The 25,291-nt window shown below is 67.4% G+C and overlaps 1 protein-coding gene across 1 annotated transcript; it reads left to right on the top strand.

Moving 5' to 3' along the window:
- Positions 1-1,026: 1,026 nt before the first annotated feature.
- On the top strand, positions 1,027-24,204 carry FAM20C (FAM20C golgi associated secretory pathway kinase). Its single transcript, XM_016166103.2, has 10 exons — positions 1,027-2,292; positions 4,020-4,198; positions 8,486-8,564; positions 18,474-18,566; positions 19,411-19,526; positions 20,643-20,823; positions 21,467-21,576; positions 21,745-21,826; positions 22,450-22,509; positions 23,200-24,204. Exons 1-10 carry the CDS (start codon positions 1,694-1,696, stop codon positions 23,447-23,449), a joined length of 1,749 nt encoding a protein of 582 aa, XP_016021589.2. The 5' UTR covers positions 1,027-1,693; the 3' UTR covers positions 23,450-24,204.
- Positions 24,205-25,291: the final 1,087 nt, after the last annotated feature.

Below are 25,291 nucleotides of genomic sequence, written 5' to 3'. Positions count from 1 at the left end.
CGGGGGAGGGGTTTGGGACCCTCCTTGCTCCGGAGTTTCTAGTGGGCTCCCACTGCAAGCCAGGCACCCAGACTCGGTAGGGAGTCCCCCGAGGCGGCAGCTCCTGGGGAGCAGCCGGGAGCACAGGGAGTGAGGGGGGGAGCAGAGGCCCTCCGGGTTCTGCACCCGCGGCCTCTGGGAGGGTGTGGCGCCTGCCGCGGGGTTCACACACCTCGCTAACCGTGACTTTGGTTGACATTCGCACCCCCTGCCCCCATGGGGCCCGGGGGCCAGAAGCTGTGTGTGCTCAGGAGAGGTCTCATCTATAAGTACTGTGTCCCTGGGCGCGGCTGGCGAGTCTGGGCACCCGGGAGGCAAATGAGGTGCACACACGCCCAAAGCGGGGAGGCGGCTCCTCCCACGCGCACCGGTACCGCTCAGCGCCCGGCCCACCCCAGGGTCAGGGCGCAGGCGTGGTCCCCTCGGGGCGCGTGCGGCCTGGCGGTCACCAGGAACCTCCAGATGTGGGTCAAATCCCGCGCTGCTCTCGCTCCGTCCGGCGCAGGCCCGGTGGCCTCTTCCTCCCCCTCGCCCGAAGCGGGGGCGCGGGGCGCAAGGTCGCCGTCTGGCGGCGCAGACGCCCAGCGGCTCCGGGGAGGGACTTGGCCTGGGCTTGGGCCCTCGCTCGTCTGGGGAGGAGCCTGGAGGCCGCGGCTAGCGGCGGCCGGCGGGGACGGGCCGAGGTCGCGGGGCGGCGGCCAGGCCGGGGACAGCGCCCGCCGCCGGCCCCCGGCGCGCCCGCCTCTCTAGGGCGGCTCCGTCCTCCCTCGGCAAACCGCGGAGGGAGGCGCCCGCCCCTTAGCGGGCCCGGAGCTGCAGAGGCGTCGCGGGGCGCGGCCGAGGGGAGGAGAAAGAGGAGGGAGCGGAGCGGGCGGGGCCCGGCCGTGACTCGCGGGGCCGCGGCTCCGCCAATCTGCGGGCGCTGACGCGGGGGGCGGCTCCGCGGCGCTCGGATATCTGCCCAGCCGGGCGCGGGGCGCCGGGAGGCTCGGCCGTGCGGGCGCTGCGCGCAGGGGACGGACGTTGCACCTGCTGGGGGATCTCGTCCGCCGCCCCGTGCGCCCCCGCCCCCCGCTCGGCGCCCGCGGCCCCGCGGCTCGGCCCCCCCCTCCAGGCCCCCGCCTCCGGGCCGCAGCCTAAGGGAGCCGAGCCCTGCCCGAGGAGCCGCCCCTTCTCCGCCCGGCCGGCCCGGCGCCCAGCGCGGCTCACGGAGCCGCGGATCGGATTGCGCCGCGCGGTCGCCGCCCCCACCCCCAGGCCGCCGCGCCCCGGCCGGAATGGGCCGCAGCGTTGGGTCCGTGCGCGCCCAATGAGCTCGGCCGTGGCCCCGGAGACCCGAGCCGGCCACTGCGTGCACCGGGTCTCACCCGGCTGAGCCGCCAGCTCCGCGGACGAGGGCAGCTGGGCCTGGCCTCCGAGGGCGCGGCCGCTCGGGAGAGGCGAGCGGGAACGGCCCGGACATGGCCTGGCGAGAAGGCGCTTTGGCGGTGGGCGCCCTGCACGTGCCGCGCGCCGGGGGACAGCCCCAGAGCTGGTAGCCGGCCCACGCCAGATGGACCTTGACCCGAGCCGCCGCGCCGCGTTCGCGCCTAGCGAAGACTAGAGGGGCCCGGGCGGAGCGCGCCGCGAGGCCGCCGGAGCCCCGCGCGCGAAGATGATCCTGGTGCGCAGGTTCCGCGCGCTCATCCTGGGGGCGTTCCTGCTGGCCTGCGCGCTGCACGTCGCGCTGGACCTGCTGCCCAAGCTGGAGCGGCGCGCCGCGCGGCCCTCGGGCGAGCCCGGCTGCTCCTGCGCGCAGCCCGCGGCCCAGGGCGCGCCCGGCTGGGCCCAGGCGCGGGGCCGCCCTGGGGAGCCTCCGGCCGCCGCCGCCGCCGCCGGCGACTCGGGCTGGCCCAACAAACACACGCTGCGCATCTTGCAGGACTTCAGCTCCGACCCCTCCTCCAACCTTACGTCCCACTCGCTGGAGAAACTGCCGCCCGCAGGCGAGCCGGCCGAGGGCGCATTGCGCCGGCAGGATCCCGGCGCCGCGCGACCCCGCGACCCGGCGCACCGGCCGCTGCTCCGCGACCCCGGCGCCCGCCGCTCAGAGCCGCCCCCGGGCCCGAGTGAGGATGGTTCCCTCCTGGCCAGGCTGTTTGAACACCCGCTGTACCAGGTCGCGGTCCCCCCGCTAACGGAGGACGACGTCCTCTTCAACGTGAAGAGTGACATCAGGTTCAACCCCAGGGCCGCGGCGGAGAACCCCAACTGGTGAGTGGGGCGCAGGGGCGGCCGGGTGCTGGCGGAGGAGTGAAGTCGGACGCGCGCGCCCCTCCCGGGACTGTGCGCTGCGCATCCCCCGCGGCGTGTGGACAGGCCCAGCCCGGAGGCCCCGGGACGCTGGCGCAGGCCCACAGCCTGCCACCCGCTGCTCTGGGCGCTGCCTTTGTCTCCTGAGAGGCCGCCTCCGTGAGAAGGGAGCTGTTCGCTGTGGCTAGTGGCCTGGCAGGCGGACTGGGCAGCGCAGAGCCTGGGGACGGCCCGAGCTTTGGGCCCCGGAACAGGGGACTAGCCCGCAAGGCCCTGGTCACTGGCTTGGGAGGCGGAGTCAGGCAGTGCACACACGGGGTGGCGTGGGGGCACACGGGAGCCCACCCCTGACCTCTGCCTGGGGAGCCGCTGGCTCCCAGATTTCAGATCCAGGTGACATTTTCTGCCAGACACTTCAGGAAGGTGTGGAGAGGCCCCAAGAGCCCCATGGACCCGTTACCGGGCACACAGCAGAGGGTGTGCCCAGAGCCATTAACAAAGGCGCTGTCCCAATGGGCGTGGGGAACAGGTGGAGGGGTGACAGCCTCAGGAGAGGCCAACCGCATCCCCCAGAGGCTTCTTTCTCAACTGTCCTGGTCTCGACCCTTCCCCCAGGGCCTTCCTCAGCCGCAAAGAGCAGAATAAGCAGATGCTGCAGCCCAGAGCTAGTCAGTCAAACATTAACTAGCGGTGAGGCCAGAATAAATAACTACCTGCGAAAGGTTGCCCAGGCCACAGCAGAGGGGGCCCGGGTTCCGAAACATCTTATTAAATCCTTTCTTCCCTGAAATTTGACCAGGCTCCGAGTTTTCTGTCTAAACACACCAACGTGTTTGTCTGGTGGTCTCTGGACTTGGGCTGCTGGCCGGGTTCGAGGAAGTGCCCAGAAACTTGAGAATGGGAGCGGTGGCCTGGGCCCGTGGCTCGTCACAGGAGGACAGAGCCCAGAGCCGGTAGCGGTGACAGAGCCGCCTGTCGTGTCCACTGTGGGGCAGGGCTTGGGGGCGAAAGGCCTCGCTCGTAGGTGAGTGCGCGCTAGGCCAGCAGCAGGCAGGGTCTGCCCTCCCCCAGACTGGCCCGCGGCTGCAGAGATGTCCGGCCGGCCTCGCGGGTGGCGGGTCCTCCGTCGGAGCCTCAGCCGAGCGAGCGCCTGCCTCCTTCCTCTCCCCACCCAAGGCTGCTCTCATTAAAATTAAATTTAGCCTCTTGCATCATTCCAGCCCTGGTCGGAACCGCAGCAGAGTTCCCGGGGAGCGTTTCCGAGAGGCTGGGCGTGTCTGTGACTTGCACACAGTCTGTGGTCACAGCTGAGTTCGCCCACCTGCCCCCGGGAAGGGCCGACAGCCCCTCGGACCCCGAGCTGACGACATCGCGCCCGCCGGGCTGTTTGGGAGACCCCGGGTCAGAGGCAGTGGGCGTACTGCCGGCGTCCTGGGACCGGGCCACATTAGTTACAGCCCTCTTTGGCGGCTCTGAGGAGAGGCGGGAATTACGGGCCTCGAGATGTGTTATTAGTTGGCGAGCAGCAGCCACAGACAAAGTGCGGACGCCACAGGGCCCCGTCTGAGCGGGCGCCTCTGGGTGCAGCCGCGTTCTTGGACCCAGAGGTCGAACCTTGGCGTCTGCGGCCAGCTCCCCCGGTGCCCTGTCCTCTCGCCGCTGACTCTGGGTCGCCTCCTTTCCCGCAGGCCGCAGGAAGGTCCCGAGGACGAGCAGCCCTCACCCGCCGGGGAGGCGGCGGCGGATGCCTACCCCAACTGGCTCAAGTTCCACCTCGGCATCAACCGCTACGAGCTGTACCCCAGACACGCCCCCGCGGTGGACGCCCTGCTGCGCGACCTCGGGCTGCAGAAGATCACCAGCGTCGGTGGGTGCCCGCGCCCGCCTTTGCCACGGGGCCGCAGCTGCTGGGGCTGGGGAGCTGGGAGGCCGGCCACCTGCTGGAGCGTCGCCGCCGGGCTGACGTATGCCGGCAGGCTTCCAGGTGGAGGCGCCTGCATGCAGGCTGGGCCGCCTTGTGCCGTTGCCGGCTGAGTGACGGAGGGGCCGATGCCTGAGGGGGGCACAGCACGTTCCAGGCCACGCCCCTGCGCAGCTGTGTGGACAGGGACCGACCCGGGCTCCGCCAGCCAGGGCGGAGGCCCCTGCACTTAGCGGCTCGAGCACCTTCTCTGCGTCCTTTGGGATCTGCTGATTCAGACGAGGAAGGGCATCTGATTACTAATTTCAGGAAAATGTGTCAGCTGCGGTTTGGAGCGGGGTTTGGTGCCATTGTTCTCGGGCCTGTAGGCGACTGTTTCCTAAGGTCCCTGTTAGTCACTGAGGGCTTGGAGAGGCGTGGGGGATGGGCCGAGGTCCTGGGAACAGTGCCCAGGGGCTTTGCAGGGTGCGCTCAGGCTGGAGGGGCGCAGGGCGGCTGGTGGCGGGGGTGTGACACGTGGGTGCAGGTCCCCACGCTGTGCAGCGAGCAGGCGGCTCCGGGCCCTGCCTTCCTGGTATCTGGTAAGCAGCCTTGACGTTGAAAGGGTTCCCGTCACCTGGGGTCTGTCCGGTTGCTGACGAAGGAGACTCAGGTGTGCCCTCAGGTGTGACCTCTGAGACTGCCAAGTGACTCCCCGGGTTCCTGGGCGGCGGTTTTGGCTCCCCGGGCGCGGCCCGGCTGTGTGCGGGACTCGCCTGTGTGGTGGCAGTGGCCTGGCCCTCGCCTGGGGCCCGGGAGGAACCTGAGCGCCTCCTACAGGGTCCGGAGCAGGGGCCGCGCTGGGGCGTGCCGTGCGGGCCTGTCCGGCAGAGGCCACGGCTGCGTGTCCTTCGCTCCCGAGGGCGGCCGAGGCAGCCGAGGAAACACCCGGTGTGTCGGCCGGCGCGTCCGTCCACTCGGCGGGCTTTCTCGGACTCCTCCTACGTGCCGGGCCCTGTCTGGGTGGTGGTGACTTACGCTGCCCCCCGACCCGAGAGTCCCGGGGGCACAGGAGAGACATGCCGACCCGGAGCGGATGCCTTAGAAGCTGCGCCGATGGCGTCGAGGGGCCTTGGGACGACAGGTGACCCCCGTCGGGAAGGAGGCTGGGGACAACAGCAGCTCCCAGGAGAAGGGCGAGCGGGGCTCCCGGGGAGCTGAGACGGGCCGGGGCAGCGCGCTGAGCCTGCTCTGCCGTCCGCGTGTGCCTCAGTTTCCCTGCGGGTCGGGAACAATCCGTCTTATTTTGACGAGGTGGTGAGTGTGAGCGAGCTCGTGAAATGCTAAGCCATGCTTTGCCTTGTGGCCTCCAGCGCTGCCCCCTCGGGGGGGGGTGCAGGGTCCGGGATGGGGGCTGCAGGGGCACAGAGGCTGGCCAAGCTCACCCCGCCCCCAGAACAACCCCTCCCAGCCCTTGGGAGGCCCGCTCTGTGCGGGGGCCATGCTCTGGGAGCAGCAGCAGGGGCTGGGCAGCCCTCCAGGGGCCACCGGGCTGCTTCCCCCCTTGGCCACCAGCAGCCTGGGCCCGGGCAGCCTCCGCCCACCTGTGCCGGGCAGCGGTGCCCGGGCTGTCTGACACCGCAGTGTGGTGGACAGAGCCTGTGGCCTGGGGCCCACCCACCCCGGGGTTCTGGTTTGGCATGGCCTGTGGAGAGTACCCCCGCCTCCATCCCCTGCGGGCTGTCTGAGCTGGCCTCATGCCAGCCTGTGCCCTGGGCGGTGGGCCCGTCACGGTCGCTCTGCAGGTGCCCAAGGAGTGCCGAGAGGGTGGGACCTTGGGACCGGCGCCGTCCCCTGGGCAGGACAGCGGGCCCGGCGTGAGTGCCGGTCCCACCGGTCACCGGCCACAGTGCGCATGGGCCAGTGGCTTCGCCTCCAGTGCTCGGACGCCGGGCACCGGGCGGTCCTAGCCTGCACACCTGGAGTCCCAGCGTAGCTCGTTCGACGGCGCACCTGAGCCGACCTGCACCTGTCTGGGACACCTGGCTGATGAGACCGTTTATAAACCCGCGAGCGTTCACGCGGCGCCTGTGGCCCACCTGCACCTTGGCCATCTGAAATTCTCGAGACCCCTGGAGATTTTGAGGAAGGACGTGAACCCGAGGAGCAGGCTCCGGGCCTGTCGGGGGCTTCGCACGGGCCTTGCCGGCGGTGTCTTCCCCGCGTGGCCAGCGCCTCCGTGGCAGGGTGGCCAGTGCTGGCAGAGCCGGAGCCTGGACAAGGGCCGCGGGGGCCCCGGGCCCCCATCCCTGCTGCCTGGGGCTGGAGATGCGGACGGGAGGGGGGTCACTTTTGTGAAAAGGCCCCTCTTCCAGAGGAAGCAGCCCCAGCTCTCAGCCGTGAGCAGAGCGGCACCCAGGCCCGGTGTCTGGCTCTGCAGCAGGGGAGGCGGCCCGGGGCCAGGCCTCTGAGGGCCCCGTGACTGCACACTTCTCGGGAGGCATCTGCCCCCACATTTAGCTGTGACCCCTGGGGACACAGGGTCCGGCTTCGCACCGAGCGGCCCGGGCCGAGGGTGGTGATGTCGGTGGCCCGCGTGGGGCTGGCAGTGCAGGCGTGCCCCGGGTCCGTGTGGTCCGGGGGTCTTACAGAGTGAGGCCGGCACGTTGCGGAGTGGGAGGTGGCCCGTCAAAGCGCAGCCGGGGTCTCGTCCCCGACGGGGGACTCGAGGCGCTGGCTCTGGTTTCCACGGGAAGCAGAGCTGAGCGGTGGCTGTTCTGGAGCCCTCGGTCCCTGGGAGAGTCGGCGCGCTTGACTTCCTAACGGTGGGGCGTGGAGCCACGGCTCAGTGGCTGTGCGGCGGGGACCTGCTTCCCGCACGAGAATGGCCACGTGACCAGCTTCCCTTAGATTTCGTCGCGAGGGAAAACGGGGCTCACGAGCCCTGGAGAGAGCAGATGTGCGTCGCCGCCTGGCCAGGAAGGGGCGCTTGGATCCGGGGACCCCGGATACTAAATGGGAATGGGGGCGTCAGCGGGGCTTCATCGGGCCACCGACTTTGTAATGATCACCCCGTTTCCATCTGACTAAAGACCCACGTCCACCGGAGAAGCTTGGAGAGCGGAGGGGAGGGGCGGGGGTCGGGGTCCTCGCAGAGTTCCAGTCCCCGCGTCTGCAAACGCGCCCTCCGCCCTCCGCCCTCCGCCCTCCGCCCTCCGCCCTCCGAGGCGGCCGGGGCGGGGCACAGACGCACACACGCTTCGCGGGCCGCGGGCAGGGCGCCGTGTCCCTGAAGGCCTCACGCGGCCACCGCACACCACGCGTCCTCCCCCAGGGTGGCGTTTGGGCGTGACGTGGTGTTTGTGGCTGGCTGTGTTCCTGAGGAGGGCACGGGCGGGGGCAGCTTCGCGGCAGACCCACGTGGCGCCCTGGCCCAGAGCTGTCACTCGGTGCAGGTCCTGGACGCCGAGACCAGGGTCCCTTCGGACACAGCCAGGCTGCCCCAGCCATGCCCGGGGCAAACGCTCACAGGACGGGGTCGAGCGGGTGGCCGTGTGGGAGCCACCGGGACCGCCGGCCCCGCCAGACAGCAGGGGAGACTGAGCTGAGGGAGGGCGAGCTCTGGGGAGCCGGCGCGGGAGGCCGGGCGGACGGCAGCCGCAGACGACGCTGTCAGCTGTAGTGGTCCGGTGTGGGGGGGCTCCGGTGTGGGGGTCTCCGGTGGGGGGCTCCAGTGTGGCGCCCTCCTTCTGCCTCAGCCGCCGACTGTGTTCAAGGGTCACGGCCACCCTTCCTCACCTTGGCTCTTCCCAGACCCTGGAAGGCCCTCCCTGACCTGGACAGACTCTCACGTCCCAGCCTGGTTCCTTCCCAGACACCCGTCACCGCACTCTGCTCCCAGGTGGCCTCCTCCGCCCACGGCCCGAGCCATCCCAGGCCCCCCCCGGCCTTCACCTGGGTGGGTGTGGGTGTCTGCGGGAGGGGGGTGCTGCTCACAGGTATGCGCACCTGGCCGTTCCAGAAGCCAGTCCCTTTGTCAGTGGGTGAGACCGCGGGACAGACTGCTGATCGCCGTCACGGGCTGAGAGGCGGCACACCGGCATCGCTGCAGGAACCCCAAGCTCCCAGGCAGAGCGGGGGCCCTCCGCCACGTCCAGGGGCCCGGCCACGGGGTCAGAGTGGCGAGCCGGCCCCGCTGCCTGCAGGCCGGCCCGGGGCGGCGGGTGACCCTGTGTCTCTTTCCCTCCCCTGCAGCCATGAAGTCGGGGGGCACTCAGCTCAAGCTCGTCATGACGTTCCAGAATTATGGGCAAGCACTGTTCAAGCCCATGAAGTAAGTGCCGGGTGGGCGGGGAGAGAGCGGCCGGGCCCGGGGCTGTGCCGGGGCGGGGGCCGCGAGCCGGCTCTCGGCTTCCGGGGAACACGCAGCGTGTGCCCCCAGAGGTGTTCGGGGTGCACTACGGGGGACGACTCTCGCGTTCTCCCCGTCACGGCAGAGCGGGCACCCTCACAGCCCCCTCCCCGCTTCCCGCCCTCGGCCCTTATGACACAGCCGAGGCCAGATGGGTCCCCCCTGCCCGGGGGAGTGCCTGTTGTAAGCAGGGAACCCGAATGTGGGCACCGAAGCGCACCTCGGAAGGAGGCGACTATGACCCCCACACACCTCACGGGGCGGCAGGGTTTTCCCCGCAAAGGCCCAGCCGGCGTAATTTTAGGTTTTGTGGCCGTATGGCCTGTGTCTCAGCTTCTCGGCTCTGCTCGCCCACCCCGAAAGCGGCCAGACGGCATGCCAGTGGCCGGGCCGGCCGGACTGTATGAAGCCTGTGCGTGGGCCGAGACCCCGACTGTAGTTTATCCTGTTCTAGAGAAGATAAAGACTGCTATCAGAATAGGTACCAAAGCACTCGGTGGCCATGGAACTGTGTGGAGACGGTGGGGAAGGCACCTTAGAAAGCCAGGCCGCCCCAGGGAATCTCAGGAAGGACGTGCGGTTGTCGAGTCCACTCTGGTGGACGGCCAGAAAGTGTGCGACCCGGGCCTTGGCTCTCGCACGTGGCCACCCCCTCCCGTCAGCCCCAAAGGAGGCCCCGTTTGCTCTGGCAAGAGAGAGCACAGTCTCTCTGGTCACCTGCTCCAGGCGTGTCCCCTGTTTGGGTTCTGTGTGCTCTCCTGTCGTAGTTGAGCCTTGGCTGCTGTTTGCACATCAGTGGGAGGGACTGACCCTCGGGCCGATTGGTTGTAAGGACCGGCCGGTGAGGGGCTGACCCTACAGAGCAGGATTCACTTTAGCAGGGCTCTCGTGCCTGCCCAGTCTGCCCTTGGGTGGTGCTCCAGCTCAGTCCAAAGCTGGCCACAGGGTGTGCAGGCAAGGCCTCCCGGGAGGGCCCCCGCCACAGTCCAACTTCAGCCCCAACCTGTCTCCTGCCTGGGACCACTTGGGAAGAGTCACCGAGCAATCCACAGATGGCTGCCACCCAGCACTGTGCGTAGAGCTGCCTCAAGAGGCCAAACCATGAACCGAGGCCAGCTGCTGCTAGTTCCGGGCTAGGGCTGCTCAGCAAGAGGTGTGGGGCACGCCAAGGCCAGATGCTGCTTGTTTGGGTTTTGTGAACCTTGGAGAGATTTTAGGAAAGTCCACAGCGTGAGCCAAGCCAGGCTTCCATATGTATGAAAAAGCCACTAAACGGCTTGGGTGGTCTGCCCATTGGGTGGGGCAGGATCTCAGGGAAGCACGGGGGTGGGGTGGATGTGTTAGCCAGGTTGATGGACACTCAACATGGCACCGCCTGCTTCCGCTCCCAGGGAAGGGGAGGGCCCAGCACAGGAACCAGCGCTCCACCAGCACTTCCGTCTGGGAGAAAGCCACCCCTCCATTCCTCACCCCGAAGCCAGACGACTCGGTCCCTCCCCGTGTGTCCTTGGCGCTTTTCAAGCTGCCGCCCCAGCCCTTGTTCTGGGCTGGAACTCAGAGCGAGTCCATCAGCAAGTAAGCCCGTGTGTGGCCCCTTTAAGAGGATGCCTGGTTCTCCAGGCACCCTCCGTGGCACTCAGCCACCATCCCGCTGGTTTCGGCAGCCAGAAGTTGTGGGGACTTCTCTTCCCAGCACTGGAACCCCGGGCTGGGGAGCCTGGTGTGGGGCTTCGGTTGCTCGTTCCGTGGGGTGTCGAGAACCTCCACAGTTGAGACATCCTCCACATTCTCGACCGCCACACGCGGGCGTGCGACCAGCTGTTTCGCGTCTCTGCCCCTCCTGCCAGTCTCGAGGTGGCCTCCTCTGCGTCTGCCCAGTTGTAGAATTTTTGTTCAGCCAGACCTCAGGCGACTCCCAATGATGGCTGCTCTGTGGTTTAGTTGCAATTCTGATGTGCTCACGAGAGGAGGCAGCATAGCACCCCCCTACTCCGCCATCTCGACCCTCTAATTTTCATTATAAACTAGAAATACGGATTTATTTTTCTGCTTAATCTTCAGATTTTAAGAAGGATGATAACTAATTCGGAGACATTTCAGATACTTTGTGGGTTGAACAAAATACAGCTGCTCGTTCACAGCTGTGGCCGAGGCGGGTTTTGTGCCGGGCTCCAATGTGTCTCCTGTTTGCCGTTCAGCTGTGGTTGTGGCGTGCAGGGCAGGGCTCCCAGCCCCGCGGGTCCCGTCTGCCTGGGGTCCCCTGTTCTTGCCGGGCCAGCCTATGTGTCCTGTGCAAGCCCAGAACCTCCCCGCTGGCCATCTGCTTTCTTTCCTTTGGCAAAGAATAGAAATGTGTATGTGTGTGTGTGTGTGGTGTGTGTGTGGGGTGTGTGTGTGTGTGTGTGTGTGTGTGTCTGCATCTCTCAGAGAAGCCGCCTGTGAACAGCTGTTTCGAGGCTCAGGAATTCTTTGCAGCTGAGATGTATAAACAGAGGCGGCCGCAGAGGCACTGGTGGGGGGCGGGGGGCAGGGGCGGGGCCGGGGGGGGTTTCTCATGCAGACGCCGAGTTCGGGCTTCTCTGAGTGCGTGTGACTGCCAGGCAGCAGCGTGAGCGTGGAGCGGGTGCCGGCAGGAGACCCGGGCAGCTGTGTCTGGTCCTGTGTTCACTGTGCTCGGAGCAGGGCTGACACGGCCCCCCGGGGTGAGAGCTCAGGTGGCAGGTGGACAGACCCACGCGCCAGTCCACGGCGGATGTCGGGGAGATGCTGCACAGGGGTTGGGGGAGGGCCAGCTAAACAGCCTTGGCAGGAGGCCCCTGAGCTGGGCCTCGCGGGGCGAGCAGTGTCCTCGGGGCAGGAAGGCTTCCGGGCTCGTGCCGACGCAGGCTTGGGGCAATGAAAGGATTTCGAGGACCAGGGACTGAGCAGTTAGCAGTTTCCAAGTATTTGAGCTCTTCTGATAAATAATGCATGTTTTCTCCCCATGGCGCTCGCTCAGGCCCCAAAGGCAAACAGATTGCGCAGTCACCAGTCACTGGGTGTGGAGCCAGCAGAGGCCTGGGCCTGGCCAGAGGCGGACAAGGACCCTTTTGTGCCCACGCTCAGCTTGGGCTGGCCTCTGCACCACTCTCCGCCCTCACTCGACTCCCAGGACCCTGGCATCCTCCCCTGGGGACCACCAGGCCCGGACCTTAGTCAGATCTTAACCTGCTCCACATGAAGCTGCCCAAAGCCCCTGTGTCCCGTCTGGGCTCAGAGCTGTCAGACCCCAGGCCGAGATGGGGCCGCCCTGGCCCTGTCCGAACACCGTCCCCTGTGGGTCTTGGTGGTAGGGCCATCCCTGCCCTGTATCCCGCCAGCCCGGCACAGCCTCCAGTGCCGCTGCAGGCGCCGTGGCAGCGCCACGCGGTCAGCGGTGAACGGGAGGCCTGTGGCCCCTCCCGGCTTGGAGCTCACGCCCCGAAAGGCGCCCACAGCCATGTGAACAGACAAACGCGGACAGTTCAGAGGGCAGAGCCGTGGGGAGGTTCCAGCTGAGCGACGTGGCAGAGGTGGCCGAGGGGCAGGCGAGGCCTCTCCGTGAACCAAGGCGTCCCTGCGGTCCTCCCCCAGACACCCCGAGCGGCACCTGTCAGAAGGTGGCATTTCAGCCGGGGTGAGCAGCAAGGCGACGACCAGGCGTGGGAGGGTCTAGGGCAGAGCATTCCAGCAACATCTGTGTGCGGGTTCCAGGTCTGAGGCTGGGGGAGGGCAGGACGAGCTGAGGGCCCCGGCCACCCACCGTCCCCGTCCCCGTCCCCGAGCTCGGCGGGCCGCTGCCCTCGCTGACGGTCGCGTGCACCCTCCGCTCCTGGGAAAGATTATCCACTTTGCTTAACGCAAAGCGAGCCAGTCAGCATTTCCAGAAACGTTCCGAGCAGCAGCTTCCCCCGGCTGGGTCTCTGGGGCGCCTGCTGTGTGCGGCCCTCGCTCTAATTGTCACGAGAGGGAAAGAAGATTAAAAGGCGGGGAAGGGAAGTGTGGTCTTCATTTCCCGTGTACGCGGGACGAAAATGCAAGTCGGGGGTTCCTTTCAAGGGCAGTCCGCCCGCGCCCGACAGCGTGTTACGCCCCCAAAGGAGAAGTCACAGAGGGGAGACCTCCTCAGCGACGCCGGCCTCCGCGACTGCGCGGTGTTCCTGCGGGGTGGGGGGGGCCGCACCCCCGCCCCGTCGCCAGCCGCCGTTTGTAGGCTACCAGCAGCGACGTCCTGTCTTCTCATTACGCTTAAAGTAAACGAGGGACCTCGGGGGTCCTGCTGCAGAAGGGGGGGTGCGCCCCCCCCACCTGGGGAACCCGCAGGTGTGTCCACCTGGGTTTCGTTCCCCGGCCACACCTGTGAAGATGGGGCGAGCTGACAGAGGGCGCCCGAACACAGCAGACCCTGAACCTCCGAGCAGAGCCCCCCCGGCCACTGTGCCTTCGAAATCAGGTCTAAATCCTAAACGGACATGACCTCAGAGTTTCTTCTCAGTTACCAGTCTTCTTCGAATTGTCCTTAAATTGGTTTTCATTCAATTGTAGGAGGTTTAAGAGTCTCTTCGGAGCTAATTTTTCCACCCAACCAAAGGAGCGAGTGACTTTTCTCCCACCGCGTCCCACTTTGAGGGGGGTCTCGGTGGTCTCCCGGAGGTGCCGGGGGAACGGCAGGTCGGAAGGCTCGCTGCGGTCCCCTGATCGGCAGCAGATTGCGACAGGTTCTGAAGTGCTGTCCGGCTGGGGGACCGTGCAGGTTTGTGCCGGGGGAAGCCGCCTGCCAGGCGTGGTCAGGATGGGGCCCGGGGTGGTCGAGAAATGTTGCCACAAAGAGAGAGGTGGGTGGGAGATGCTGCCCTCGGCCCGTCCACCGTGGCGCCTCCTCCCCGCCCACCCGGACAGGAGGCCTGAGCCCCGGCAGAGCCTCCCCACGTGGTGGCCGCCAGGAGCCGGCGTCACGGCCCAGCATGGGAGCAGCAAGCCGGGTCTGCGTTCCTGACTCGAGGGCCCTCCCCTGCCCTGCACTCCTGGGGTGCCGGCACCCCAGCTGTCGGGAAGGCGGCAGCTTCCCCGAGCCACGGGGGCCTGGGAGCTGAGCGCAGCCTCGGGAGGCCTCCAGCATGGCGGCATGTTCCAGGGCCGACGCGGTCTCCTGATCTGCTTGCCTCTCGACCCCGCTGGCTTGGCCCGCTGGGCAGTGCCAGCCGCGAGCAGATGTGTGACAGCCGTGTCGCGGGACAGCCCTGCAGGCGAGGGTCCCAGCCTGGGCCACCTCGGCCGAGACCTTGGTCTTGTTTGCAGACGAGATCGACATCGGGCTGACACAGCTGGCCCACGCCCGGCTCCACCGCACCCCAAAATGCCCCCCCCAGGCCCTGCAGACGTCAGTCCGCTGGCCAGCCTACAGGGACAGTGCCTTAGCAGAGGGGGTCCCTCCGTGTCTGGACTGGAAGCCTGGTCAGACCTTAGCACCTCAGGTTGTATGGGGACACCGTGGGGTCCCTCCCCGCAGCCGGCCTGCCGCGCCTCGCGCACGCTGCCGCCCTCCCGGTCGGGGCCACTCCGACTTGCGTGCGCGGCAGGTGTGTCGGGCAGGCACAGGCTCGGCCGGGCCTGAGCGCCCTGGGACCATCCCCTCCTGTCTGCAGAGCCAGGGCCCGAGGCCTGGCCGTCCTGGCCGTCACCACGGTTCAGATCCACCCTGCCGTCCGTCACGCGTGAGAGTCAATGCACAATCAGGCACTGAGGTTTTGAACAGGATGAGCATGTGTCACCAGACAAACGGGTCCCCGACATTTGCGGGGCTGTGGCACATGACGCCAAAGGGAGCAGGAAATGTTGGCTGTGAGCTCCAGGGCAGGAAGGTCACGCAGAAGTGACTGCCGGGGGACGCTCTCCTCCCCCGCAGGCGACCTGCCGGCCAGGCGTTAAGCAGCTTAGTGTGTCCGCTTTGTGCCGAGGCGGTGTTTTTCTGCGGTGTGAGGGACGGGACGGCACCGAGGACAGTCACTCGGTGAGCCAGGCCCGCTCGTGGGGCAGAGGGAGGGAAGCCACCTCCTCCGGTGTTTCGCCTCCGTGAGGTGACCCTGGAGCTGGGCCCGAAGCCTTGTCCCTTCTGTGACGTCTGCCCCAGGGTAGCGGGCCCTGACCCCGGAACCTGCACATGTCGCCCTGTTTGTGGATCGGTGGGGTGGGCCCTAGGTGCCTTCGTGTGTCCTCGAAAGAAGGGCGGGGAGAGACGGGACACAGAGAAACCAGAGGAGGCGGGGTGACAGCCGAGGCACAGACGGGGCCGAGGGACACCAGCCGCCCCCGGGAGAGGCAGGAGGACCCTCCCCAGGGCCCCAGGAGGGAGGGCGTCCATCCCCCGCCTTGAGGTTGGACTTCCATCCCCAGAACTGTGACGGGTAGACTCCTCGGTGAAGCGCCAGACCGTGGTTTCTGTCAGAGCAGCCAGGACTCAGGCAGGTGTCCTCTGAGCCCCCAGCACGTAGGCCACCCGGACCCGTGTCGCGAAGCCACGCGGGAGGCGGCGGGCGGCGGCGGTGCGGGGTCGTGAGCCTCGCCCCGGCTTTGCTGCTGGCTGGCGGGCGCCCTCGGGCCGGGCCTTCAGCCCCCACCTGCTGCGGCCCAGTGCAGCGTCTGCCTGCGGAGTCGTGCGCGTGAGCGCGTGTGAAGCCCCGCGAACACGGCGGGCGCGCAGAGACTTCTCTGTGACGGCGCCGTCGTTGACGGCATGCCGAGTCATGACTCGGGCACGGCCACGTGAGCTTGGTGCTGCCTGCAACGGCTGCCAGCCACGGGACGCGCTTGCTCCCGGCCCAACCCTCCCGGCCCCACCCAGGAGGCACCCCTCGCTGGGCTCGCCCCAGCCGGGCCCAGGGATGGCCGCAGACACCGCGCCCGGCCCCTCCGCCTCGCCTGTGCTCTGACCGCGGCCGGCGGCAGGAGACGCCCTGCCGCTCGAGGCCCGGGGACGGGACCCGGAGCGCCCGGCGGCGCGTCCCCCGCGCCTCTGCCTGCGTCGGCCTCCTCGTCTGTACAGGGGGAAGCGGGTGATGTGCAGCCCCTGAGCGGTCAGTGTTCGGGGAGACAGAGTGAGTGTTCGGAGCGCCGTGACTGCACCGACTGCCCGTGAGACGCCTGCCCACGCCGTGACCCTGCGGCCCCACTGCGCCGGGCGGCTGCCGAGCTGCCGATCACCGCGCGCTGCTTTGGCGTCGCCAGAGCCTCTCTGTCAGCTTCAGGTTTAGTGCTTAAAGCAACACGACGTTTCTCTGTCGAGCCCCGAAGGCCTGGAATCTAAGGGGCCTGCGGGCTGGTCCCTCGGAGGCTCCGGGAGGGAAAGCCGGGCGGCAGCGAGCAGGGGGCAGCGCTCCCGCAGCCTCCTCCAGCGCGGCCTCGGCGGAGCCTCCTCTGCAGTCACACCTCCCGCCGCCTGCCTGTCACGCGGCCCCGGCATCGTGACGGCATCGGTCTCCCGCACACAATCAGGGTACCCTCCCCAGCTTGGATCCTTAGCTTAATTGTTTCCACAGAGTTTCTTTTGCCGATAAGGTGCCATATGCACAGGTTCTGGGGACTCAGTTCATAGACTTCCTGGGGAGAGGTCGACATGGTAGTCATTCTCACTTTAGTACGAATAACCACAGTCAGCTCTTCCTGTGTTTCCTTTTGTGCTATAGGAAGGCCTTCTAAAGGAAGGGGATTTGGGTGTGTCACTCTGGGGAGGAGAAAGAGAGGGAATGTGGCATGCAGGGCACCCCAAGAACTGGTCCTTAGTGGCCCCTCGCCGAGGTTTAGCGGGCCAGGGGCCTGAGTGTGTCAGGGTGCCTGGTATCCCCCTGGGGGTTGCCCTCCAGTGCCTACTTTTAAGCGGCCCGTGGCCTCAGGGCGACCGTCTGTGCCAGGCAGAGGTGCGCAGTCTGGGGCCCTTCCTGAGAGAGCAGGGCTGGTCGAGAGCCGGCCCCAGGACCGGGCCTTGCGCGTTTCCCAGGTTCCGCGTCTCCTTCCACCTTATCCCCCTGTGGCTGCTGCCACGGCCGCCTTTCTCTGAGACGGTCACTGAGCCGTGGTCTGTGCCCGAGTCCTCAGCCTTTACGCCTCCTCGGTTTCCTGGAGTGTCCTGGCTGTGGGCCCAGGCCAGGTGTGTTTGCTCTGACCTTGGGCAGCAAGGGCGAGCGGCTCCAGGCACTGAGCCTCCCCGGGTGGGCGGCAGCCTGCGAGGGCGTGGCCAGGCCAGGAGGCTCCTCCCATCCCTGGTTCCTCGGGTCTCGGGTCTCGGTGTGCCCCGCCCCCCGCCGCGGTCAGCTGGAGAGGACCCTGACTGCTGGGCACTGCTCCGGAGAGTGCTGGTCCCCAGCCTCCCGGTCTGCACCCTTCGTCAGGGCAGGCGCGGGCTCCGGGCGCCCAGCCAGCGCACAGGTCCGATAGCATCGCCTCCCACGATTCCATGCCCCTCACCCCAGGAAGAAGCCCAGGCCTCCCACACCTGGGCACACCTTCAGCCAGGGCACCTGGAGGAAGAAGCTGCCAGGCAACCGGGTTCAGCCGAGTCCAGTCTCCCGCCCGGGGCAGTGAGCTCGGTACTTTTCCAGAGTGTTCTCCCCGGACGCCAAGTCGGGGGACAGCCTGGGGTGGAGGAAAGCCCCGGGGTGGGAGCTGTGACGGGGCCAGGCACTGTTCCCGAACCTGGTCACGGAGCCCCCAGGAAGTGGCTGCGCTCTTCCCAGAGCGGCGGGGCTCAGGGCCACCTGCGTTCCAGGTGTGTGCCCTGCGCGCAGGTGAGGGAAGGGGGGCGACAGCCAAGGCGCTGGCAGATGGGAAGGCGCGCTCTTCGGCATCGCGGGCGCTGCCCCTGCTCATCGGGCAGCGGGAGGCCACTGTGTGCAGGGACAGTGGTCGGGGGGTGGTCGTGGCGGCGACGGAGATAGTAGTGGAGGTGCTGGTGGTGCTGCTGGTGGTGACGGTGGAAACTGAAGAAATGACCGTGGAAAAGCTCGAGGCTGCAGACGGATTTACGCCCCTTCCCTGTGCTGCTTCCGTCAGCCCCTCATCTGTTCGTCCGTTTATTAAACACCTGCGCTGCAGCTGGTGCGTGGCAGGTGCGCCCACTCAGGCCCTGCGCACAGTGACCCGGTGCGGTGGTGCCGAGCTCTCGGGGGAGAAGCCCTCATCTCAGGCCGCCCAGAAGGCCCCTGGGGGCTCAGACAGATCTTGGTCGGCCGCGCTCCGTTTAGAGGTGACCCCCGGGCAGCTTTGCCATCAGCATGCTCCCCGTCCACGAGCCGCAGATCTCTGGGCTCGGAGGCCAGAGGCTGCCCTCGGCCATAGGCCTTTCTGGAGCACGTGTGTGTGGCCGGTGGCGTGGACCCGGTGGGGGCTGGTCAGTATATAACACCAGCCCCCCCGCGGAGGGAAGCCTGATTTGGAGAGCTCGCCAGTTTCCATGGTGCAAATACTTCCTGCCTGGCGACTGCTGGCTCCCAACACGAGGTCCCTAATGGTAGAGTTGGGGAGAAGTGCGCCCCCATCGCGGGCTGCTTCCGCCTGCAGCTGTGAGAGACGCCTGGGCTGGAGCGCGGCGGAAGCGGAAACGTCGTAAGATAACCGGGAAGTGATGAGACCACGAGTTGATCGCTTTGGAAGTGCGACCGACTTAATCGTGAGCTCATACCGTTCCTAACGATGACTGTGTCAACACCAGCTCACAAAATTCTTGGAAATCTAACAGTCGGCGCTCGCGGGCGGGCACGAGCCTCCCGCCGGAAGGCGTCCTCAGTGCCCGGGCCCTCTGTTTCGCTCCATTTTCTCTAGGCAAACGAGAGAGCAGGAGACGCCCCCGGACTTTTTTTACTTCTCTGACTACGAGAGACACAATGCGGAGATCGCCGCCTTCCACCTGGACAGGTGAGCCCCACCTGGACAGGTGAGCCCCACCTGGACAGGTGAGCCGTGCGGCGCCCCGCGGAGGCCGGGTCTGAGCGCCGCGCTCGTCCCTGCAGCCCTCGCCGCTCCCCGCCAGCGGGGCATCGCTCCCCCACTGCACAGAGGGGAGACCGAGGCGCTGCGAGGTGTGATCGGCCCCCAGCCCAGGCTCGCCAGCATCCCCGGGGGGGAGACGGTCCCTGCTCGTCCCCGCCCAGGTGGACGTGCTGCCACGTCCCACGAACGGCACTGTCTGTTCACGCCCAGGAGTGGCCGGGGACCCCGGCGGGTGGTGGGCCGTCGGGAGTAAAGGACAGAAAACAGGGGCAGGGTTCGAGGACTGCGTGTGTGAATTTCTCTGGGAGGCCACAGTGGGACCGAGAGGCTCGAGTGGTATAAACGGGCCCCCAATGCGGTCACCTGTCTTGGGGGCAGCTCTGCTCAGCAGGGCGGGAATTCCCCTTACCGCCCTGTGGGAGGAACAGCCAGCAGCCCCAGCTCAGAGCTCTGCCCCCAACAGGGGCAGCTCACGGGCCTGGCTCTGGGGTCGGCTCCGAGGGTCTGTAGGATGGGAAGACTCCACCTCGGCCTCTGGAGCTCCCCATCTTCACTGCAGACCCCTGGGCTGACATGGGTCTGAGCCTTGTGCTTTGGGTGTGGCCAGGTGTCACCCAGGCTGGTTGGAATGCAGAGCCCCGGGCTGCACCCTGGTCTTACAGAGCCAGCGGCCCCGGGGGGCAGAGGTGTGTTGAGTCGGCCCCACCAGGAGCTGGAGCCGGCCAGCGGGACATGAGATAAAGGCCCCTCCCCGTCCCTTTCCCGCCAGGATCCTGGACTTCCGCCGGGTCCCCCCTGTGGCCGGCAGGACTATCAACATGACCAAGGAGATCCGGGATGTCACACGAGACAGGAAGCTGTGGAGAACATTCTTCATCTCGCCAGGTACCCTGCACCTGGGGAAGCCTGCCCTCCCCTGCCCGCTGCACACAGGAGCTGCGCGCTGAGTGAGCCCTGCCAGCAGCGAGATGGGGCGTAACGTCATCGGCCTCCTGTGTTCTCTTAGCCACGGGCCACGGGCCCCTCCGTGCCGAGGCGCGTCCACCCCCGAACGGCTGCGTCTTCACGCGCGGTCGGTCCCTGGGCGGGCGCAGAGGTTACTTCTGCCATTGGTTTGACGAATTCATTGTGGAAAACGCTCGGCCTCTGCGGGGACCTTCTCCAGATTGTCCACCCAGAGGAGACCCCTGTCCTCTGTGGGCCATGGACCTGACCCCAAGAGCTCGTGCCCACGGGCCACTTGTGGCTGAGCCGCTCCAGGCCGTGTGGCTGCCCCTTACCCCTTTCTGTTTGCAATTCCTATTGCATCGTTGCTAGCGATCTGTTTCAAAGGTTCAAATAGCAAGACGCTAGCGCCTCGTGCCCACGTGCCCGCCGCCCGGCTCGGCCTCCCTTCGCTTCGATGCACGTCTCTGCGTTCCTGTCCAGGGTTCACCCTCAGAACCGCCGGCAGGGCTGTCTCGGGGGCGGGCGGAGAGGGGCCAGCAGCTGGCGGGGGGACAGGGGCCTGGGGCAGAGCGCTGAGTGCACTCGGAGCCGTCGCCGCGGGCGGGCGGGCGGGCCACGCTGTCACTGAGTCGTAAGGGTCCTGCGTGTGTGCTGGGCGCCAGGCCCGCCTCAGGTCCGTGGCTTTGCAAACATTTTCTCCCACTCCGGGGTTTGTCTCTTCACTTTCTCGATAGCATGAACGCCATTTTAAAGCCCTCGAACACCGAGCGTAGAATTCCCAGACTCCCCCTAATTTTGAGGGTGAGCAGAAAGGATGTGGGGTCCGACCCTAAGTCCGAGACCACACCGTGTGGCCTTGGGCAGGTCAGCTCCCCGTCTGGGCCTCCGTTTCCTGTCGTGGGGGGTCCGAGCGCTTGGTGGAGATGGAATGTGAACTCTGCCTGCCAGCAGACGGGGCAGGGGGACATGGCCTGGCCGGCGGACGCTCTGGGGGGCCGGCAGGGGCGGCGCTGCTCTGAGGGCCCCCCGTAACAGCCGTGTCCCCCCGCCCAGCCAACAACGTCTGCTTCTACGGGGAGTGCTCCTATTACTGCTCCACGGAGCACGCCCTGTGCGGGAAGCCGGACCAGATAGAGGGCTCGCTGGCCGCCTTCCTGCCAGACCTGTCGCTGGCCAAGAGGAAGACGTGGCGCAACCCCTGGCGACGCTCGTACCACAAGCGCAAGAAGGCGGAGTGAGTGCGCGCCCCGCGCCCCGCGCCCGGCCCTTCCCCTTCCCGCTTCCGCCCTGTCCTGCGGGGCTGGGGAGCTGCTTCTCTCCGTTTTGAGCTCAGAGGGGTCTCGGGCCGTGTCTCCCGCCACACGGGTGTGAGCGGTGGCCGAGAAGGGAGGCGTGCCCAGCTCTGCCTGCCCGGCAGTGTGTGAGGCCCACGTTCCCACAGGCCATCGGGATGGGCGTCTCTGCTCCGAGACAGTGTGGCCCCACGGGGTGCTTCCTGCCCACCGGGGTCTCAGCGTTCGTACTCGGCTTTCACTCCCTCCTGCCCTTATTGTCCCTCCGTTCCTCCGGCCGCTGAGATGTCCCTGCAGGTGTGGCGTCCAGGCCCTGTTTCCTAACAGTGACCGTCCAAAACCCTGGCGTCCAGGGCTGATGGTAGCCCCCAGCTGTGATCAGCCCAGGGCTGAGCGGCTTCGTCCCCTCCTGGCCCCATACTCCTGTTAATGCAGCCCGGCCCACCGCAGGTGTGTGTGCACCCGCGGGCACGCCGCTGCATCGTGCCTGCTTTCCCCTTCGTGCTGCAGCGTAGACCCCGCTGCCCAGAGCGGGGCAGCTGCAGCAGCGGGTCTGGGCCTGGCCCTCACACTGGCCCCCCGCAGGTGGGAGGTGGACCCCGACTACTGCGAGGAGGTGAAGCAGACGCCCCCGTACGACAGCAGCCACCGCATCCTGGACGTCATGGACATGACCATTTTCGACTTCCTCATGGGTGCGTCCGCGGGCTGCCCGGCCCGCGCTGGGTGTCCACCCAGAGCCTGGACGCGGTGTGGAGGGCCCAGCCCGCCTTTCCTCAGTCGCTTGGAGGTCAGACTGGGGGGCGCGGGGGGCTCCAAGCTGCAGGAGACACTCAGCGCGGCCCACCTGCTTCTCCCCACAGGAAACATGGACCGCCACCACTATGAGACGTTCGAGAAGTTTGGGAACGAGACGTTCATCATTCACCTGGACAACGGAAGGGGGTGAGCCCCGTGTGCGCCCTCCAGACGCAGAGAAGCGCAGGCCGCGTCCCCGCGGAGAGGGGCAGGCCATGTCCCCCTTCCTGGGTCGAGCCCAGAGCAGCAGGATCGGGCCCTCTGGGGAGGACGTGGCCACCCCCAAACATCCACTCTGTGTGATGCCGGACACTGGTGAACAGGGCCCCAGAGGCAGAGAAGGTCATGACGCTGACCCTGTGAGCTGGGTCCTGTTGCCCCCTCATGGAGCCCTGAGAGCAGGCTGTGGGGAGCAGGCAGGGGCGCCCACCTGCATCTTGGCATCTGGGACCAGCCTCCCCGCCAGACGGCCTGCTTGGTGCACAGGAAGCGAGTGGGTATATGCGTGGGGCCCCCAGTTCAGACGGCGAAAGCTCCGCGTGCCCGGCCCTGGGTGCCCGGTGGTGGACGTGCGGCGCGTGCGCCCAGCTGTAACAGGCGCCGTGGTGCTGGCCTGGCTGATCCCCTCGCGGCCTGCCCTCCCAGCGTGCCTGGGCCCCGCCCTCAGAGCTGCTCAGGCCGCGGCCCCGTCCCCGACAGATGCCCGGGTGGCGGCCCCGGCGCAGGGCGGTCCCCGGGCGCCGCCCCGACAGCCCCGCTCTTCCCCGCAGGTTTGGGAAGCATTCCCACGACGAGCTGTCCATCCTGGCGCCTCTGCAGCAGTGCTGCAGGTACGTGCACCCCCGGGAGCGGCCCCGTCGCCCGCAGAGGCACCTGCTGCCACAGCCGCAGACCAGGCGTCTCTGTCCCCGCCCTGCCGAAACACGAGACGTCCCAGCCCCAGCGGGACCACGGCCTGCTCCCACTGCACAGGGGGCGGCACCCGCCCCTGACCCCTGACCCCACCAGCACCCGATGCCTGTCCAGCGTGAGCTCCAGGACCCTACGGCCCTTTGCCAGGACTGAGATCCTTGTCTTCTTAAGAACCCATCTTATGTACGAACACTCTGAGGCCCAGACAGTCCTGCTCTCCAGAGCTCTGTGCCAGGCTGCAGGGCTCCCCAACCCCCTTCCTCCCCTTTGTGGGGGGCGGGGCAGGCTATGAGCAAAGCCACCTGCACTTCCCAGGGTGCGCCCTGCTCAGATGGCATGCTGAGCCCAGCTGGGGGCTGCGTCCCTGCGGAGTGCGGGCCCTCCCTCCCAGGCCGTCTCCCTGGTGTGCGGGGTCCTACTGGGCAGCGTGGGGCTCGCAGGGGCAACTGGAGGCGGGACCCTGGGCCTTAGCCCCTCAGAGGCAGGGGCCGAGCTGGACCACCCTGCTTGGGGCTGTGGAGGCGCTTGACCTTGGCGCGTCCCCCGCCGGGTTTCCGGCGGCCCGGCACCTGCTCCCCCATGCCAGGTCCCCCTGCTCTCTCCTGCAGGATCAGGAAGTCCACGTACCTGCGGCTGCAGCTGCTGGCCAAGGAGGACTACAAGCTGAGCCTGCTGATGGCAGAGTCCCTGCGGAAGGACCTGGTGGCGCCCGTCCTGTACCGGCCGCACCTGGACGCCCTGGACCGGCGGCTGCGTGTGGTCCTGCGCACCGTGAGGGACTGCGTGGAGAAGGACGGGCCCCGCAGCGTGGTGGACGACGACCTGGACCCCGAGCACAGAGGCTCCGCCCAGAGGTAGTGACCAGGAGCTGCCGGCCCGCGCCGCGGCGGGACACAGGGGCCCACGCCGCCGCGGATGGACACGGGAGCGCGCCATGAACTCGAGCCAGCGGCCAGCTCCCGGCTGGGAACCTCGGAAACGTGGGGTCATCGGCAGTGGGTCCCACGGAACGCAGTCTATTTGATTTCAAGGCCGGACATGGTCAGGGAGGGGGCGCCGTGTGCTCACAGACAGAGGCGGCCGGCGGCGGGGCGACCCCCCCCCCCCTTCTCGTAAGGAAGAGGAGCCTGTATCAACGGTTTTGTACTTATCCACGGATCTTATGGACGTAAACACAGACATCTGCCAGGCCCCAGGCCACCCACCACGTTCACGCGAGAGGGCCGCATCCCGTGGCCAGGTCCCGCGAAGGGGCCTGGTGCCCCAGACCTGGCTCCGAATGAAAACTCTTCTGTGCTCCCCTCCGGGGCCTCGTTGGGGCCGCGAGTCCCCTCGCGGACACGCGCTGATGGACGCGCGCTGACGGTCGCGCGCATGCAGTTCCGTAGTGGCGGAAACGACCCGCTGTCCTGGCGGCGCCCGGACTTCGTTGGGTGGCACCCGGCCGCAGCTCGTCGACTGCTTCGGGTCCTGCTGTAGATTCGTCCCCCGGACCCTGCGGGCCGGCAGCAGGCTCCTTCGCCGCATTTTTTGTGGAATAGTTTGCAATGTGATAAAGTGCAATAAAGATACAGCAAATGTGTTAGGGGCCGGGGGGATCCGGGTCTCTCACAGCCTTGTGCTCAGCTGTCTACCCACCCACCCTCCAAAAAGCGGGTCCTGATGCTGGGCGTGGGGAGGAGGCCCCAGCTTTCAGGGTGCTGGGGTGGCAGGGCACGTGGGGTGGGAAGCAGGGGTGGCAATGAGGCCCGAGGTCGCTCCAAAGGCGAAGGGTGGGCGTGGGGAGGGCGCTAGCCCACCGGCCGGCTCCTGGTGCCGTGGACTCTGAGAGTGGATGGAGATTCCCCGAGCCACAGGCCAGCCACCGTGGGTGGCATCCTGGGGACACACCGGCTCCCTCCAGGCCGAGTGGGGACAGTGTTGGCTGCGGGAAGGGCAGGAGCTTTCCTGAGCCACAGGTGGCCCAAGTGCTCCCAGCCCCACCTGAAAGCCTCCCCCACCTGCCGGTCGCTGGCCAGCAGCTTGACATCCAGCCCCAGCGAGCCTGGGAGGTCGCTGAGGTGTCTCCCATGTGGGGGTGCAGGGTGTGAGCCCCAGTGTTCTCAGCACTGGAGTCCCCGGAGCAGAGAGCGCGTCCCCACCTGCCACCGCAGGCTGTTTCTGGTCTCTAGAGCTAGACTGCAAGGTCACCTTTATTTTCCTCATTTGACAGATAGGGAAACTGAGGCTCGGGAGAGTACGTCACTCTGCCCGCACATCGGTTTAGGTCCTGAAATGGCACAGCTGGGTGCGGGGGCCTGTCCCAGGTCCCCGAGGCCTGCTGGACTGGGTTCAGGTAAGGTACGGCCAGGCAGACGTGAGCATCAGGTCCCTGAGAGTCTCCAAAGGAAGTGGATGGGGTGACATGGCAAAGGGGCCCCCAAAGCCTGTTTCACCCCGTCTTCCCGCCCAGCGCTCACACTGGCTCAGCCCATCTGACCAGCCCGCCTGCTCCCCGAGAGCCAACTCCACCCTGGCCTGGTTCACCAGCCCCTCCAGGGGGCTTTGCTGCAGCGGCAGGGGGTGGGGAGCGGGCAGGAAGCAGTGGGGGTCTGCCAGCCATCACGACCTGGTTGGTGGTGTTGTTTGAAACTTCCTAAACCTAGTTCATTTGTGTCAAACTGATGAAAATCCAAACTGCAGACAAAGCTGCCGGCCGGG

Source organism: Rousettus aegyptiacus, unplaced genomic scaffold (assembly GCF_014176215.1).
Source record: "Rousettus aegyptiacus isolate mRouAeg1 unplaced genomic scaffold, mRouAeg1.p scaffold_m13_p_7, whole genome shotgun sequence".
Classification (NCBI taxonomy): Eukaryota; Metazoa; Chordata; class Mammalia; order Chiroptera; family Pteropodidae; genus Rousettus; species Rousettus aegyptiacus.
The sequence above is the reverse complement of the archived record's forward strand: the minus strand, read 5'-3'. Positions and strand labels throughout refer to the sequence as shown.

What these genes read in the sequence shown, in the direction of transcription:
- FAM20C (XM_016166103.2), top strand. Translation starts at nt 1,694, where the DNA reads ATGATCCTGGTGCGCAGGTTCCGCGCGCTCATCCTGGGGGCGTTCCTG. An exon ending in GCCGCCTTCCACCTGGACAG is followed by an intron (nt 18,567 to 19,410) that starts GTGAGCCCCACC and finishes CTTTCCCGCCAG; the next exon opens with GATCCTGGACTTCCGCCGGG. An exon ending in CATTTTCGACTTCCTCATGG is followed by an intron (nt 21,577 to 21,744) that starts GTGCGTCCGCGG and finishes TTCTCCCCACAG; the next exon opens with GAAACATGGACCGCCACCAC.